Consider the following 17,166-nt stretch of genomic DNA (forward strand, 5'->3'; position numbering starts at 1 on the left):
TCGTCCTGGTTCCTTAAATAAGCAGGCCTCTGTCCTGGATTAGCTCTTGGACCTTCAGCCTGTCACTCTGACTGCTCCTCTCATCTCAGACCCTGTTAAAAACCCAGACAGACTAAGACTGGAGCAACAAAATTACTTATTTTTTAAATTATTTTCAGCAGAAATACACTACTGGTCAAAAGTTTGGGGTCACTTACAAATGTCGTTATTGTTGAAAGAAAAGCATGTCTTTTTCAGTGAAGATAACATTAAATGAATGATAAATCCAGTGTAGACATTGTTGATGTGGTAAATGACTATTCTAGCTGGAAACGGCTGGTTTTTAATGGAATATCTCCATAGGGGTACAGAGGAACATTTCCAGCAACCATCACTCCTGTGTTCTAATGCTACATTGTGTTAGCTAATGCTGTTGAAAGGCTCATTGATGATTAGAAAACCTTTGTGCAGTTATGTTAGCACATGGATAAAAATGGGAGTTTTCATGGAAAACATGAAATTATTTTGAACAGTAGTCTATGTCTGTTGTTCATCACTGGAGATCAGTTTCAGGGGTTTTGTTTCACATCCTGCTCCAGGTCTAAAGGTGCTGCCTCCGTCTGTAGGTTTTGTTTGGTTAGTAAGTGCGCAGGAAATGATGACACCAGACTGAACTTGGTCTTTAGTTGGATTCCTGACTGTGTAGATTTTTTTGTGGTCTCCTGGGCAGATTGTCTTAGCATTTCTTATAGACATTCATGAAATGATCAGACTCAGATTCCTATTGAATTAGTCTGGTAACTGAAGTAGAAATTGTTCCATCAACCTTTACATGACTTGGATTGAAGTCGTGCTATGTTAAGGTTGCATATTCAGAATTTAATTGTGACGTCTTTTGTTGTTGTTCTTTTGTTGTTAATATAAGTTGGGGTAGTGAGTTTAATATTCCTACTCATCAGTCTTCATTTTATTTATATTAATGTCTTTTGTCTGTGTTCCATCTGCCTCTTTTTGTTTCTTCTTCAGTGCCCTGATTTATGTTGTTGTCCCCAAAAGCTACAACTCATTAAAATCACAATCAATCATCTTTGGTACAAACTCTGATATCTAATTTTTTGCATCATAAGCTTATTATATCACCTCCCCTGTGGTCAGAGGGCAGAGAGAGGATCCAATCAGTGCACTGGCAAATCAAAAACAGAGTTCAAAAATGTGTGGAACAAATGACTTTATGGTTTTTTTTCTTTACAATTTTGCATTAGATTTAAAAATAAAAAAATCAACATATTTAGAAGTTACTTCAGGTCTTGAATGTTGTAATGAATTACTCAGTAAGTGCCTGTTTAATCTGTGAGCTTTGTGACCACAGTTCAGTGTGCAGTGGACTGACATACAGCTGAACACAGTGACAGAGCTGTGCATCAAACCTCCTGCTGCTTCTGTTCATTTCCTCTGCTTGCGTTGTGGTTGACATGCGATGAGAACTCCTTCTGGTGACAACACAGGCAGGTCAGTGTTTTCTCAGCACATGGTTCAGTTCTTTTAGGATCTATCATTACTTTTAGTTGCTCTGAACACAGCAGAGTTGCAGCTGCTTTCCGATCAGCATCCCAGTCTGAAGAATGGACATTTTCAAAGAGACTCTCAGCAGAGCACACAGGTATGACTGCTTCAGACTGTAACAGAGTGTTGGATGTGTCTCTTCCTGTTGTTTTTTTATTGTTTGGGGCTTCAGGTTTAACTATAAAGCTGCCATAGAGTGTTTCTTCTATAATTAAAACACTGTCACTGCTCATCCTCCCTTTCTTTAGAAGCAGCACAGACTGAGGTGATGCTCTTTAACCTGCCAGAGATCCAAGTGTCCTCAGTGAGCAGAAGACAGACAGACACCTGTTGATCCACACAGTATAAATATGTGTTCAGGTGAGCTGTGAGGCTTCCTACATTAGGATTTACATCCAGCTGTGTTCACGTAGACGTTGATAGAGCATGTTAATATTGGTCCTGACTTTCTGTGTCCTTTCAGACTTGAAGTTAGCCTACATCCCCGTCGGAGTCCTGGCCTTCGTCGTGCTGGTGTTTGCCGTGCTGGGGCTCCTGTGTCTCAGAAAGTAAGACAGGCTGAAGTGATTCTGTTGATCAGAGCCACATGTTAGCATTGCATGATTAACACTAAAGCACCTCTGTAAAGAACAGCTTCACAAAGTCGCTGGCTAACACGGCTCTAGATTTATTTTATTTCACGATGAGCCATTAGCATATATTGTATAATTACCTTTCATTTTTACCAAACCTGGCTTTAGTTTTTTTTCGTAAGTCTACAATATGTTTTACTGCTTTTATAGCAAATGACAAGCTGATCTATGCAAAATCAATACACAGTATATTTGTGTCTTGATTAATCCATTTCCTCCCTTATTTCTTGTATTTAAAAAACTTTAATCTATTTTCAGATTCCAACATGTCAGTCACAAAGTGTACAAACACCTCCGTTCAGAAGTTCAGGGTCACTTAGAAATGTCCTTATTTTTGAAAGAAAAGCAGTTTTTTTTCAAATGAAGACAACATTAAATGAATGATAAATCCAGTGTAGACATTATTTCCAGCAACCATCACTCCTGTGTTCTAATGCTACATTGTGTTAGCTAATGCTGTTAGAAAACCCTTGTGCAGTTATGTTAGCACATGGATAAAAGTGGGAGTTTTCATGTAAAATATGGAATTATGTGGGTGACCCCAAACTTTGAACAGTAGTGTAAATCATCAAGCAGCTAAGTCTGGTAATAGATGAAAAATAAAATCATTAGCTAAATTAGCACTGTTTAAAGCTGACTTTTAATGTTGTTTAGGTTTCAAGTTGATGATGATTAATAATGACCATGGAGCCTAATGTGAATATGTTAAACTAATGAACTTACTGTCTCAGTGAGGAACTTCTGTTTAACATTATTTCACAGAGTGCGTTTGTTGAAGCGGACCATTCGACAGCTGCAGGGGAACCAGTTCACTCCTTCGATCCACCAGTTCACTCCTTCGATCCTCCCTCCGAGGTCCATCTCAGTGGTGGAGGATGAGGGGGTGGTGGAGCCTCCTCCCCAAACTCCTCTGCAGCCCAGCAGCACCGTCAAGCCCTCCTCCAAGAGGCTGTGGAAAAACCCGCAGCAGGTACACTCACACGACATCCTCACGCTGTCACATGATGCACAGATTTAACCTCTTTTTGAAATGTGCTGGTGTCGGTCATACGTGAGCTGAAGACACAGCAGAGGAAACCTCAGATGCAAGACTGAAATAAAGCCAATTTAAATGTGACACCTGCTCTTTCTGTGTCATCCCACCACTACAGATGCTGATTATGTTGTTTTTGAGTAAACCAACAGTGTCAAACTCATCATAGTTCCGGGGCCACTTACAGCCCAATGTGACCTCCAGTAGGTTGGACCAGTAAAATCACAGTATAATAACCTATAAATAACCACAACTCCTAATATTTCCTATGTTTTAGTGCAAAAAAAGCATGTTTTGACAATGTTCACATTTAAGGAATTATCTTTTTACAAAACATTATGAACAACCTGAAATTTCCTAAGAAAAATTAGTTCAATTTCAACAACATTCAGCCTCAGTTTATCATTTACACATTAAAACCTACAGATCACAGTTTATCTACAAAAACATTTAGTCACAGGTATCTGGAACCAAATGATGTAATATTTTACTTTATGATCAAAATGACAAAATTCAGACAAAAAATGACAAAAAAAACAACAAAAGCAAGAAAAAAAATTGCAAAAACGAGAAAATGAGACAAAATTTTTGACAAAAAAGTTACAAAAACACAAAAACTGGACAAACAAGACAAAAAATATACAAATGACACAAAAGAGACAAAAACAATAAAAGCAATGAACAAAACGACAAAAGTGTGAGATAAATGACAAAAGTGAGGTGAAAGTCAGACAAAAATAAGACAGAATATTACAAAAATGAGACACAAAAAGAGACAAAAAAACTAGACAAAAAAGTTACAGTGACAAAAAAACTAGACAAACGACAAAAATAAGACGATTACAAAAAACTCCTAAAATTGTACAAAAATGAGACACAAAATGAGAAAAGAACAATGAGCAATCTAGTATTTTACTCTGAGATCAAAACAACTTGATAAGGTCTACAAATTATTTGCAGTTAATGTCTTCTCTGTAATTTTTACACTTTACAAAGTCGTCCCATGGGCTGGATTGAAACCTCTGAAGGGCCGGCTTTGGCCCACGGTCCACATGTTTGACACCGCTGACGTAGAAGATATCATCACTGTACCTCAGAAGACAGTCATGGTTGAATAGTTGTGGTTCTCTCCACTGCTGTTACGCTCTGATTTGATTTTGTACAACCTTCTCTTGAATATTTCAATCTCAGGATCCTCATTTCATCAAGTCGGACCTGAACCTGCTGCAGCTCATCAAAGCGGGGAAGGAAGGAGTCTTCTACCAGGCCAGGATGAACCGGGGGACCTGCAAAGGCCACAACATGTTCACCTGCAAGATCAGCAAGGAAGGTACATGCACCTCTGAGGGGTTTGATCTACAAGCATTTCTTGTTGGTTCTTTTTGGTTCCCTCAGTTGTTGAGGTAATGACTCTCAGTAAACTACAGTAAATGGTAGGAGGGACGTAAACTGATTAAGCAGAGAATGAAACTGTGACACTGGATTGATTCAGTTGTTCCCAAAAATCCAATTTCAGTAGAATTATCACCAGTGTGATCATTTATAAAGAAAAAAGTATTTTTTGGTTGATTATATAATCATTCAAAACTTCATTCAAAATGCATTTTGATGTGCTCGTTTTAATTCAATTCAGTTTAATTTCATTTATTTATTGCCAAATAATAACTTGTGCAATCTTACAGTACTTTGCATAAGAAGGTTTAGGAATATGATCTCCTCTTTTACTTCCTGTTATCTGAACATCCTGATAATAAGTAATTACAGTAGTTTAGTGTAGAAGTAACAAATGCACTGATTAGTTTTCCATCATCGCTCTGAGACAGGACGTTCTTCCTGCACAGGTGAAGGAAGGCTGCATTAGAGTCTCAGTGTGTGAGTTAAAGGAAATACCCTGATCAGATGACTAGAGCCCAGTGTCATTCAGAGTAACAGTCTGGTTAAATAGGATGTTTCTGAGTGGTGTAGGGCAAAAAATATTAACTTCAGTTTTGTATGAATTTAGAAGAAAATCGGTTCAGATCTTCCAGGCCTTTATGCCCTTCAGACATCCCTGGAGTCTGAGTCAGTGATCAGTTTCATCTGTCTTCACAGATAAACGTAGGTGGGTGTCATCTGCTTATTAATGAAAGTTTATGCTGTGTTTCCTAAAAGTATTGCCTCAGAGGAGCATGCAAAAGGTGAACAGTATTAGTCCTAGCATAGAACCCTGTGGAGCTCCAGAACTAAGTCTGGTGTGTGACAGATGGTCCACATTAACAAACTGCATCTGCCTGATTTCCACCTGGTGTCTTTCCTTTGGTATGTTCACGAATGCTGCTCCATGTAATAAAATGCTGTGATCACCTGTATCAAAGCTGGTTGCAGAGCTTCTGTTTGGTTTTTGTCTTTTCCCTCTCAGGAGTCCGACTCAAACATGTGGACACAGAGGTTTCCATCATGAAGAAACTGGTGCACCACAAGAACATCCTCCAGATCCTGGACTGGAACACCACTGTGGGTGAGAGACGTTGATACAGACTGCCGTTCCTCTGCAAGAATAAAATGGTTTCTATTAGCTGATAGGAAAAGTGGGGAGTAGTGCAGAACTCCTGCTGCTCTCTCCAACGCTGCAGGCTAGAAGATAAAACACGATAAAATCCTGGGATTTGTGCCTCCCAGCATGTCTGACTGATGTCCTCTGTGCAGAGCCTTACATTCTCATCATGGAGTATGTGAGCTACGGCACTCTGAGGACCTTCCTGCAGACCAACAGAAGCCACCTGAGTGCAGATTCTGAGCTGCAGAGCCTCTTCACCATCGCCTCCTACCACATCGCTCTGGCCATGCAACACCTGCGCTCCAAAATGGTAACGATATGGAAAGCTGTTAGGAAGTGTATGGGTTACATTTTGGATAATTTTGGTCATACTTTGTGTAATTTCAGACCCCTTTTATGAATGTTATCAATTTTGTGCCATTGTAGACATATCTTTTGCCATATTTGCCATATTTTAGACCACTTTAAACTCATCTTGTACACTCTGAGTACATTTGGTGCCACTAAGCTCACATTTTACCTGTTTGGTCATGTCTTAGAAACTTTTGTCATATCTTGTGTAATTTGAGGCATTCTCAACCATCTTACGTGCATATTGTGCCATTTTGGATAATTTTGTATCACTTTGGTGCCTGAATAGATCAATTGGTTAAGCGGGTGAACCACATATAGGAGCCTGTCTCCGATGCAGCAGCCTGGGTTTGATTCCCGCTCGCGGGCCTTTGCTGCATGTCTTCCCCCCACTCTTCTCGCCCATTTCCTGTCACTCTCTCGCTTAGCCTGTCAATTAAAGCCAAAACATTTTTTTTTGTATCACTTTGATTTCAGTCTGTACGACTTTAGATTGATCTCCCACCATTTCAGACACATTCTGCACATTTTACATCAATTTGTACACATTTTGTGATATTATTTTTTTTAGATTTTATGCCATTTTAGTTACATGTACTATTTTTGACACATTTTGTACCATTTTAAAAGGAGTTTATTACTGTTTGGACACATTCTGTGGAGTTGTGGACACATTTTGTAATGTTTTGGAGACATTGCCTTTAAAAAAAAACATGTTGTGCCCTACTTAGCTGCATTATAATGAATAATATTTACTGTTATGAACACACTGAGCACATGCTCACCATACTAATCAGTGCTACTGTGTTCTCCTGAGCAGATCATGCACTGTGACTTGGCACTGAGGAACATCATGGTCAATAAGTTTCCCTGGGAGGTCAAAGTAGCAGAGTTCGGCCTGGCCCGAGACTTAACCCGTATGACGAGCCGTCGCAGCAGTCGCTGGAGAAACCCCAGGGTAACATGACATTAACACACAATCACAGTCACTTCTGCTTCTTCATACTGGTGTTGTTGCCATTGTGATTTCAGTTTTACTAAAGGTTGTCATGTCCTACAGCCATAATAATTGTAGTAGTTCCAAATTATTTCAAGTGTCCAAATCAATCATTCCAGAATTTATGACCCAAATACATGTCATTATTATTACTCCACCAAGTAACACGGCAGAGTTATGTGACAATCGGTGTACGTATGTCTGTCTGTCTGTTTGCAACATTACTCAAAAACAGAATAATGGATTTGGATGAAATTTTCAGGGAAGGTCAGAAATGACACAAGGACCGAGTGATTAGATTTTGGCAGTGATGCAGCTTATAGTCTGGATCCACAGATTTGTTAAAGATTTCTGTCTCACTGCAAGATAGCAGCATGGTTTCACTGTAACCATGACAACAAGTGAACACTACATCAGCTATCTGCTGATCATCACATGATTGTGATTCTACTACAAATCCACCGCTGTGGACTTATCAATCGGAAAAAAAAAACAACTGATCAAATTGTTGGGGTGTTTCTGAGTCCCAGCAATTCCTGCCGCCCGCTACATATTCAGGTCATGTGATTCAGTATAGGTTCATAACGTACACATGCAGAACACACGCCTGTGCTCAGCACAAGGTCATGTTGTTTGTGGGTACATCTATATGAAATGACCACATTCTATGTTGATATCTGATCATCAATAACTAATAAACAAATTCTGCATTTATTTTTAAAAAATGCCCTTTTCCAATCTGTAATTAAAATCTTTTTTTTTTTTTTACCAATGCAATTGATCAACATCATTTTGTTTTTTTAATGTAACCTGGCGATAAATGGGATTTTGTGACACTTTAGGTTACATTTAGTTTCACCTTTGGTCATACTTTTGGTGTCATTGCATACCAAGTTTAGTCGGATTTGTTGTCATGTTGTACAGTTCATTTTCTGTGAAAGTCAATTCATCCCCAACACATGCCTAACGTTTGGTTTAAAATGTGATTCGTGAACTTGTGACCATTGGCATGTCTCTTGTCCAGCCACTTTACATTTGTTGGCCTGTGTGCTGCAGTCAGGTAGTAAAATCTGTGTGCAGCTGACATGTTCAACTAGCATGTCACTTTGCACACTGATCACAGTCAGTCACATTGTGAATAGAATGCACTGGAAGATGTATCTCTATTCTGTGTGTCTGTGTGAGAGAGAGGGGCATTTAGCGACATCCTTTCAACAGGAAGCATCCATTTTATTGAGCTAGAAACCAGTCCTCCTTGAGATCAAATCACATTTTCCATTCTGTGTGCCTTCTACAGCAGCGTGTGCCGCTGCGCTGGTATCCCCCTGAATACTTCAAGAACAACTATTACAGCTTCAAGGGAGACGTTTGGGCTTTTGGCATCGTGCTGTGGGAGATGCAGACATTTGGTGAGTTGGTGGCTCAGGTGTTAAGCATGCGACACAGAACGGTTGGCTAACAGTATGAGGTTAGACTCTGACATCACGCAGATGTTCAGAATCAAATCTGTGTCAGAGGTTCCTCTCTGACCACTGGAAAGGCTGCAGGGGATTTACTCTTCCTGCTCTACTTCCCCACCTTAATGGCTCCGTAATAGTTTCCAAACACATTCTTCATGCATTGGCAGCATCACAGAGGATCAGTGACACTTCATCATCATGTCATTTGCGTATCTGGGTTTGAGTGGAAAGCCACAGAGATAAGCTGCAGTTACAAGAAGTGGAGCAGCCACAGTTCACCTGAAAGCAAAACAGATCACAACAATTTCTTGCTCCGCCTTGATACTCTTGAGGAGCACTAAAAGTTACAGTTAAGTTCCAGTGTCCTGGCATCCATTTCAGTGAGTCAGCCCTTTAATCAAACTGTTTCACCTTGATGAAGTCAACCAAAAATACCTTCATTTATAGATATCATTAGAGGCATGAAATATGTTTTTACCTTTTCTTATTAGTTCTCTGTAGAACCCTGGTAGATGCTCATCTGTAGTAAACAATAAGTTAAAGTCTTAAGAAACCAGAAATACATTTTACAAAGTAATTTCACTCGCATGTATAAATATCACATTTTCAGGTACCTTACCATACCCAAACCTGGAGACCTCAGAGGATGTGATCTACCACATCTGTCTGGGCCAGAAGAACACAAACCCTGAAGGCTGCAGACCGGAGATGTAAGTGAAAACTCATTAAATGAAATGAGAATCAAACGATAAGAACTAGTACAACTGTGTCATTTTCAAATAGCTGCATGTGCATTAGCAAAGTTTAATATATATTATTTAGGTCTGAGAGATAGAAAAGCAGGTTGATCACAGACTGTGAATTTACTGAATAAAGAACATGAGGTTATAGAAGGCTGTCTGGTGTCTCAGAAGACAGGAAACAGGATCAAACACATGGCTAAGACAGCAGTATTTCACATTGGATGATAGGGGGGAAGTCCTATTTAGTCCAGAAGAGACAGAAAGAATAGAAAAAAAACGCTGATGGCACTGTCAGACTCTGCTGGGAGAACGTGGCTCATTGGGTCTGAACAAAGTGGTGGAGTCCATGCAGCCTGCTGTCACTGAAGCAAGAGGGGAAAAAACGTATAAGACAATCTGATAATCAGACATTTTTAGAGGTTGAAGTATACACTCTTGTTGAGCTGATATTGCCATTTTACATAAAGTTTAATTGAACTGAAAATTTTATTTGACAACTGCAAAATGGAATCATCTTCACTGGTGGGGTCAGACGTCTGGATCCCAGTTGTTTGTAATTGACATGTTTTTTGTTGCTTCTCTTTTCAGTTTAACATTTTTGCTTAAACATGACTTTAATAGTTAATTGATATTTTCTGAGCTAATCAATCATTTTGCTTACTGCTTGCTTTTTCGGGTTAATGAAAACATTTTGAATCCTAAATCTAAGACGTCCCCAGAGGATTCTCACGCTGTTAGTTTTTTTTCGATTGCTAACACGCATTGGTCGAAACTGAAGTCACATGTTCAAAACTCTTAACACAGCCTGCATTTCCATCATGTATCTCAGCTAAACAGTTAATCTCATCGTCAAAACTGTTTCTCACAAACAAAACACTTCATACATGTCTCAAAATAAGCTCATCCAACCACAACACTAGCAAATAGTCTCACTTTGGAAACACATGCTGTCAGGCTGAGCACGCTGAACTACAAACCACTAAGAGCATTACGTGAAATGAATTGAGATCTTTCAAGTTTGAATGATTTCTTTTAAATAAATCAGTATTTTATTATAAAATAAGATCTTTGCACTTTGAGTTTTCTAAATTATTGTAATATATTGCAACAAGAATGAATCAGGAATTCAGCAGTTTACTTCAACAACATTGATGTATTTTCTCTCTGCGTTTGCATCGGTACCTTACAAAAAAAAAAAACAGTTTACTGTAAACAAAAATAAATGCAGAATCTCAGAATTCAGGGGGCAGAATAGAAATCAAGAGATAAAATTCAAAAACCCAACAACATGTACATGTATACTGTAACATTCACAACCTGTCTGCATTTGGACTCATGTTTCCATCCATTACATCTGATGTCTTCTCTGGAGATGCATTGTGGGTAGAACCTTTGAGTGTCTCCTTTTTATGGTTTCTGATGAGGCCAAACACAGATCACCTGAATCGGGTTTCAGCTGACAACTACACTCAGCTGTGTGCAATTACCTAATCTTTTCATTTATTTTAATTCAATATTTTGAAATGATTTAATAGATTTCAATGTGGCTGCAGCAGAAATTCCCAGTGTTCCCCCGCACATCATTCTGTTCTGATTGTGGCTTTAACTGTTTAGAACAAAGTAACTAGTAACTGAGAAAAGAGTTCATGAATTTTGGTGACTGTGGTCACTGAATGCATTTTGTGTCAAAGCAATGGAAAGTGATTCACAGTTAGGTCCACATGGACTTCTGTTTTGCAGACTGTGTTAAGAGTTTTGAACATGTGACTTCAGTTTCAACCAATGAGTGTTAGCAATTGGAAAAAAAAAAAAAAAAAAAACCTAAAGGAGACACTCAAAAAAGTTCTAGCCACAACGCATCTCCAGAGAAGCCATCAGATGTAATGGATGGAAACATGTGGCCAAATGCAGACGACTGTGAATGTTACAGTATACATGTGTTGTTGGTTTTTGAGTTTTATCTCAGAATAGAAATTCTGCCCCCTGAATTCTGAGAGCCTGCTTTTTTTGTTTACAGTAAACTTTATATTTTTTATAAAGTCTCAAAGTACCAATACAAAGGCAGAGAGAAAATATGTCAGTGTTGTTGAAGTAAATTGCTGCATTCCTGATTTGTTGTAGTTGCAATACATTACAATAATTTAGAAAACTCAAAGTGCAAAGATCTTACTTTATAATAAAATACTGATTTATCTAAAAAGAAATCATTCAAACTTGAAAGAGTACAATTTATTTCATATAATGCTCTGTTAGTATTTTGTAGTTCAGTGTGGTCAGAGTGACCGTGTTTGTTTCGAAAGTGAGACTATGTGCTAGTGTTGTGGTTGGATGTGTCACGGTTGATGGTAGAGAGAACCCAGGCGCAGATACCAACAGACAGGCTCAGAGGTTATAATGAAAACAGGGGGTTTATTGTCAAAACACAACTACAATACACCAAAACTTAAACTGGGGAGGCACTACGTAAAACCAAGCAGTAACAAAAAATGGCTACTGGGTTGTACTCACGCACACTGAAATGAAGTCCATTCAAAAATAGAGTCCAAAGGTACCAAGCAGAAAAGTCCAGAAACTGCAGTAATCCAGAAGAGGTGTTGCAGAACAGCATGTGGGTCAATTCAACTGTGATGCTCCCACATACAATGAGGGGAGCAGAGGGTTTTTAAACAGAAGGGGAAGGCAGGTGAATGGTGTTGGCTGATTACTCCTCAGCTGAGTCTCATGCCGCAATTAGCTGTCCTCCAGCGGGCGATCAGCTGGAAGAGAGAGAGGGAGACAGGGACAAAAACCAGGCAGGAGCCGGGACGGCTTCCTGACAGGATGAGCTTATTTTGAGACATGTATGAAGTGTTTTGTTGATGAGAAACAGTTTTGGGGATGAGATTAACTGTTTAGCTGAGATACATGATGGAAATGCAGGCTTTGTTAAGAATTTTGAACATGTGACTTCAGTTTGGACCAATGCTTGTTAGCAATTGAAAAAAACTGTAATACGACCATTTCTGTAGTCGAGTTCAGCTGAGTGTGTTTTTTGATTGTTATACCAAAGTCACATTTTCCGCTACTATTTAGAACCGCGTAGGTCATTCCTGAACTGGAGGACATTTGGGCTTCAACATTTTTGAAAAATTTACCTTCTCTGTTACAGTTTTCTGCTCCATATTCATCAATAATAGTAATAAACTATCAAAGGCTTGATTGGTTGAGCTTACACATCAGTGGTACCATTTTTATTCCATGTTTTCTGTGTTGTTGCTAACCCTACTCTAATCACAGTAACAGGGTTGCTCATCCATGCTAATGTGATCTTTTTCTCAGCTAGATATTTAGCTAGCTGTTACTGCTGACCAAGAGGACAAACTGACTGATGGAAAACAGTCAAAAGAATGAGTCTGATCCTGATAATATGAGGTAGAGTGAGACGTTCAATCAAGGCTGACAATGGGATGAAAGTATGAAAACTAGAAGACAGGACATAGCTTTGCTCTACCCATTCTTTAGGAAAACTGTTTGATGATGTTAATGCCAGCGTTTCATGTGATTCACTGTTTTCTTCTTCTTCTATCAGATAAAAGGCTTTATAACAGGGTTGTTGTGGGACACACGTTCCATGCATAATAATTATTATTTAAAATATTATGGCGATTAAAAAAATGTTCCCACAATTACAAGAGACATCAATGGAAATAATATCAAAAAAGGAGATGTAAATTTAACTGTTTTATTAGAGATTCAGTTTGGTCATCAGGGGGTGGGAACAGAGAAAAATGTCATTTTAGGAGGAACTCCAGACTTATTTGGTATTTTAAATATTTTCAAACATTCTTTTTTCTTAGTTTTTTAGATTTGGTCTCAGGACAAGAACATTTACACAACAACTGCACATTTTAGTATTTTGTACATGGATTATTTGAAATTTGATGGGTGGGATGTGAAATGTCCTCCAGTTCTGGAATGACCCTTAATGGGATCTTTCCAAAATGAGTGCTGTGATTTAGTTGTGTTTCCCACTGTTGGAGTCTTAGAGATGAAATTCAAACTGATGTCATTCATCTCATGTTGGGTGCAGCTGCTGCTTCTCTCAGCTTCCATAGCTCAGAGTGAAGATTGACCTCTGCACTGATCAATATCAGGAACTGCATTGATTAGTCTAAATGTGGAAATGGATTCTTTTGATCTCTGCCACCAGTTTTACTGTCACATCATCTATAGAGTTTTAGCCACCCCTATACTTTCGATGAAACCACTGATTGTTTGACAGCTAGTAACATGATGAATGTCTCACAGACTCCATATCATGAGAGACTGCTGGCAGGAGCCGTACACAATGAGACCCTCCTTCACTGACATTGTCTGCATGCTGGAGAACGTCATGGAAAACGATGCAGTAAGCAACAGCATTATTTATATGATCTTTAATTGGTATGTCACTTATTCTTTCATTGTCTATTTAAATGAACAAACATGGTGTGACCTTCATGATGCTAAAACACACTTTGTATGCTTGGTGAAAGTCATTATCATTGTTTTACTATATTGTTTTTATACGTCCAAATAATCCACCTGCCAACATATGGAAATTAATCTTGTGCTAAATACGGCTTATTTACAGCAATCTTGTGTAATCTATTATGAGATGGTTCATTAATATGCACTGTCCCATCCAAAGATATAAATAAAATAAATTATGTAGCTTACTATCTTCAGAGTTGTATAACTTGCAGCAGTTTCCTAACATGCAAACCATTTAAACACTGTTGATGGACAACATCTGTTCATTTTAAATGTTGTGAATGTGATGTGTCCAGTGAATGGCTTCAATCAAACGGTGTGGATAAAGTTTGAGTTTGTGTTGGCTAAAGTGTTCATCGTTTGGCCGGTAAACGTGTACCTCCACACGTCTCATGAACTACTTAATGCATTTTTTTCTAGAAAGGTCTCAGCAGATAATCTGGAACAGAAAATATGAATCGATTTATGAATTGCTTTTGTGTGACGTTCCGGTTTGTTGTTGCAGATGGACAGTAAGCAGACTGTACATTTCACTGTGATCTCTTCTTTGCAGGATTATGTGGATGTGGAGAGTCCTCAGAGTTTGGTGAAAGAGGACGCTGAATATCATGAAGCTAAATGTCTACGAGCAGCAAGCGTCACCCTGGAAAATGCTGATCCTGTTTAAAATATGTATTTATGGAGGCTGGATACTGTATAGTTTAAATCTCTACACATTACTATTTAGCTCTTTGAGACTGAGGCTATTTTCAGTGTAAATTAACTACCTTTACTATTAAGCTCTTACCTTGATCACCATGAGGATTGTGCATACATTCTGTATCTTGTTTTTTTTTTCTTCATTTTTTAGGAACAGACACAGCTATCAATATATTCATAATCTGATATGATGATTCTTCTGCAGATTTTTTTTAATATCAGCCTTTATATCAAGGAAAAAACTTTTTTATTATGAAATTGTTGTGTTTTTACACATATCTTACCACAGAATGCTGGAAGTAGAGATACCTTAATAATAACTAGAAAAGCACTCAGAGAGCGCAGACCTCCGCCAAGGATATTGACATTCCCACAGAAAGGGAAACAGGAAACCCGTGCAATAAGGGATCATGAGCTGGAATTGAACCTGTGTCTCTGACACAGTTCTGTTTATGAATCACCTTCTTAACCAGTTGAGCTATCTGGACACCTCTTCCCAATTTGTTGGACGACATACTAACCTATGATGTTTTTGTCATATTTTGGACCACATACTAAACCATACTAAAAAATTCAAAGTGATCCAGAATCCAGGATCCTTTCCGGATTGCCACCAAAATTAAATCAGCTCTTCCTCTTACAATAGTCTACATCCCCTCAAAATTTCATCTGAATCTGAGCAGGCGTTTTTGAGTTATCTTGCTAACAGTCAGACAGACACACAAACGCCGGGTGTCACATAACCTCCTTGGCGGAGGTAATAATACATTTTATTTGTAACAAACTTTTCATTGAGCTAAAATCTCAAAGTGCTGCATTAAATTTATAAAGCGACAAAAAACACACACCAAAAAGCCAATGCAAAGTCACTGAAAGACACATGCTCACAGCTCTACTCCACTATCATCAACAACAGGCAGCGGCTCTTCCACTGTGTAGAGGGATTATGTGAAATCTGAAAACATCAGAACCAAGATGGTGGGAAACAGTGTGACTCGATGAACATGGCACCTAATGGAAATGAGTGTCATTTTTGTATTCACTGAAGTGTTCACACACAGTAGACAACTTGTAGAGATGGAAAATCAGACACCTATCCATTATCTATACACCGCTGGAGTCTATCCAGCTGACTGAAGGTGAAGACATGAGAAACCTGGACAGTTAACAGTCTATCACAGGACTACATATAGAGAAAAACAATCACACTCACATTCACACCTACAAACAATTTAGAATCACCAATTATCCTCAGCATGTTTTTGGACTGTGGGAGGAAGTCAGAGAAAACCCACACATGTACAGGAGAACATGCAAACTCCATGCAGAAAGATCCCAGGAAGGACGGGATGCGAACCAGGGATCTTCTAGCTGCTAGGTTAGGGTGACCATACGTCCTCTTTTGCCCGGACATGTCCTCTTTTGAGAGGCTGTCCGGCCTGTCCGGCCGGCGTTTATAAAGTCCTTCAAATGTCCGGGTTGTTGATCTTGCTTAACTTGAGCGCGTCACAGACCCGTGTATTTATCATTCACGTTGAATGGTTCCTTTGGAAACACGCTCTGAGAGGCGGAGTTTGAGCCGAACCCCGGAACGCTCCACACTCACTCACTCCTCGCAGGCTGACAGGCAGGTGGGCACACTGCGAGAGAACACTCGAACCGAAAGAAAATGCCGAAACGCAAATGTCATTTCACTGATTGTTGTGTGTGGGTATTAGACATTCACCACACAGTAGAATGGAACAGGCAGGATGTAGCTTTATTCATTAGCATGTGTCTTCACTTCTTCTCTCATGCTCTAGGTCCTATCCTGCTACAGCTTGGGGATAGCGCCCTCTGTAGGACTCTTTTATGAACAGCCTGTAATACTGCAAAGTTATTTCACATGAACACAACATCTTCCCCTTTTCAACAAAGGATACTTCTTATGCAATGAACTATCAACGTATCAACAAAACATTTACATATTGCGTTCAGTACTTAGTATGTAACTCAGACTCTACACTAAGACTGTTAAACAAATAAGACACTCTTTTGCCCTCATTTAGACATGACAAAGTCCTGGGTCCAACTAGGTGGGTTTCTAATCCTGATAGGTCTTAGTGCAGAACCAGACTCAGGATGAAGTGGTTCGTCAGTCGCATGCTCCGTAAAGTTCATTACATTGTCCAAGTTTGATTCTGGGTTCAACTCTGCCAATGCGGATAAGCGTGAGCCGTTCCAGACTCTTCCATCATCCAGCAGGTAACTGTTAGAACTTTTTCTGGCTAGAACAGTCATTGGTTTGGTAAACTTGAGTTCTCCTTTCTTTACTTTCCAAGGTTTCCTAACCCGGACTTGGTCACCAGGCCGGAATTCTGTTGTTTTGGCATGTCGGTGAGCATCTGTGTATTGTTTTGATTTTATTTGTTTTTGTTTGACTTTCACGTATAGTGTGCTCGTCTGTGGACGGTACAGGCATCTCTTTAATCACCAGCTTTGTTCTCATTCGGCGTCCATGAAGCAGTTCTGAAGGGGATACACCAGTGGTGGAATGAGGTGTCGCTCTGTAGTCCATCAGGAATGTTCTCAGGAATGTTTTCCATGGTTGTTTTTGGATTGTAGCAGTCTGTAAACAGTCTTTAATAACACGGTTAAAGCGTTCTACTTCCCCGTTAGCTC

At 39.2% G+C, this 17,166-nt stretch overlaps 1 protein-coding gene and 1 long non-coding RNA gene across 2 annotated transcripts in view; one reads left to right on the forward strand and one right to left on the reverse strand.

Annotated features, from left to right (window-relative positions):
- The window catches only part of LOC127536822 (uncharacterized), a 123,987-nt gene that overhangs the window by 101,328 nt on the left and 5,493 nt on the right, over nucleotides 1-17,166 (reverse strand). The window lies entirely within an intron of this gene.
- si:ch211-167j9.5 (tyrosine kinase receptor Cad96Ca) lies at nucleotides 1,107-14,691 on the forward strand. Its single transcript, XM_022201012.2, has 12 exons — nucleotides 1,107-1,639; nucleotides 1,791-1,902; nucleotides 2,006-2,090; nucleotides 2,937-3,144; nucleotides 4,399-4,537; nucleotides 5,606-5,704; nucleotides 5,893-6,053; nucleotides 6,915-7,052; nucleotides 8,389-8,500; nucleotides 9,162-9,261; nucleotides 13,582-13,681; nucleotides 14,360-14,691. The coding sequence occupies exons 2-12, from the start codon at nucleotides 1,893-1,895 to the stop codon at nucleotides 14,471-14,473; spliced, it is 1,266 nt and encodes a 421-aa protein (XP_022056704.2). The 5' UTR covers nucleotides 1,107-1,639; nucleotides 1,791-1,892; the 3' UTR covers nucleotides 14,474-14,691.

The sequence above is a fragment of the Acanthochromis polyacanthus genome, chromosome 13 (assembly GCF_021347895.1).
Source record: "Acanthochromis polyacanthus isolate Apoly-LR-REF ecotype Palm Island chromosome 13, KAUST_Apoly_ChrSc, whole genome shotgun sequence".
NCBI classification, from domain to species: domain Eukaryota; kingdom Metazoa; phylum Chordata; class Actinopteri; family Pomacentridae; genus Acanthochromis; species Acanthochromis polyacanthus.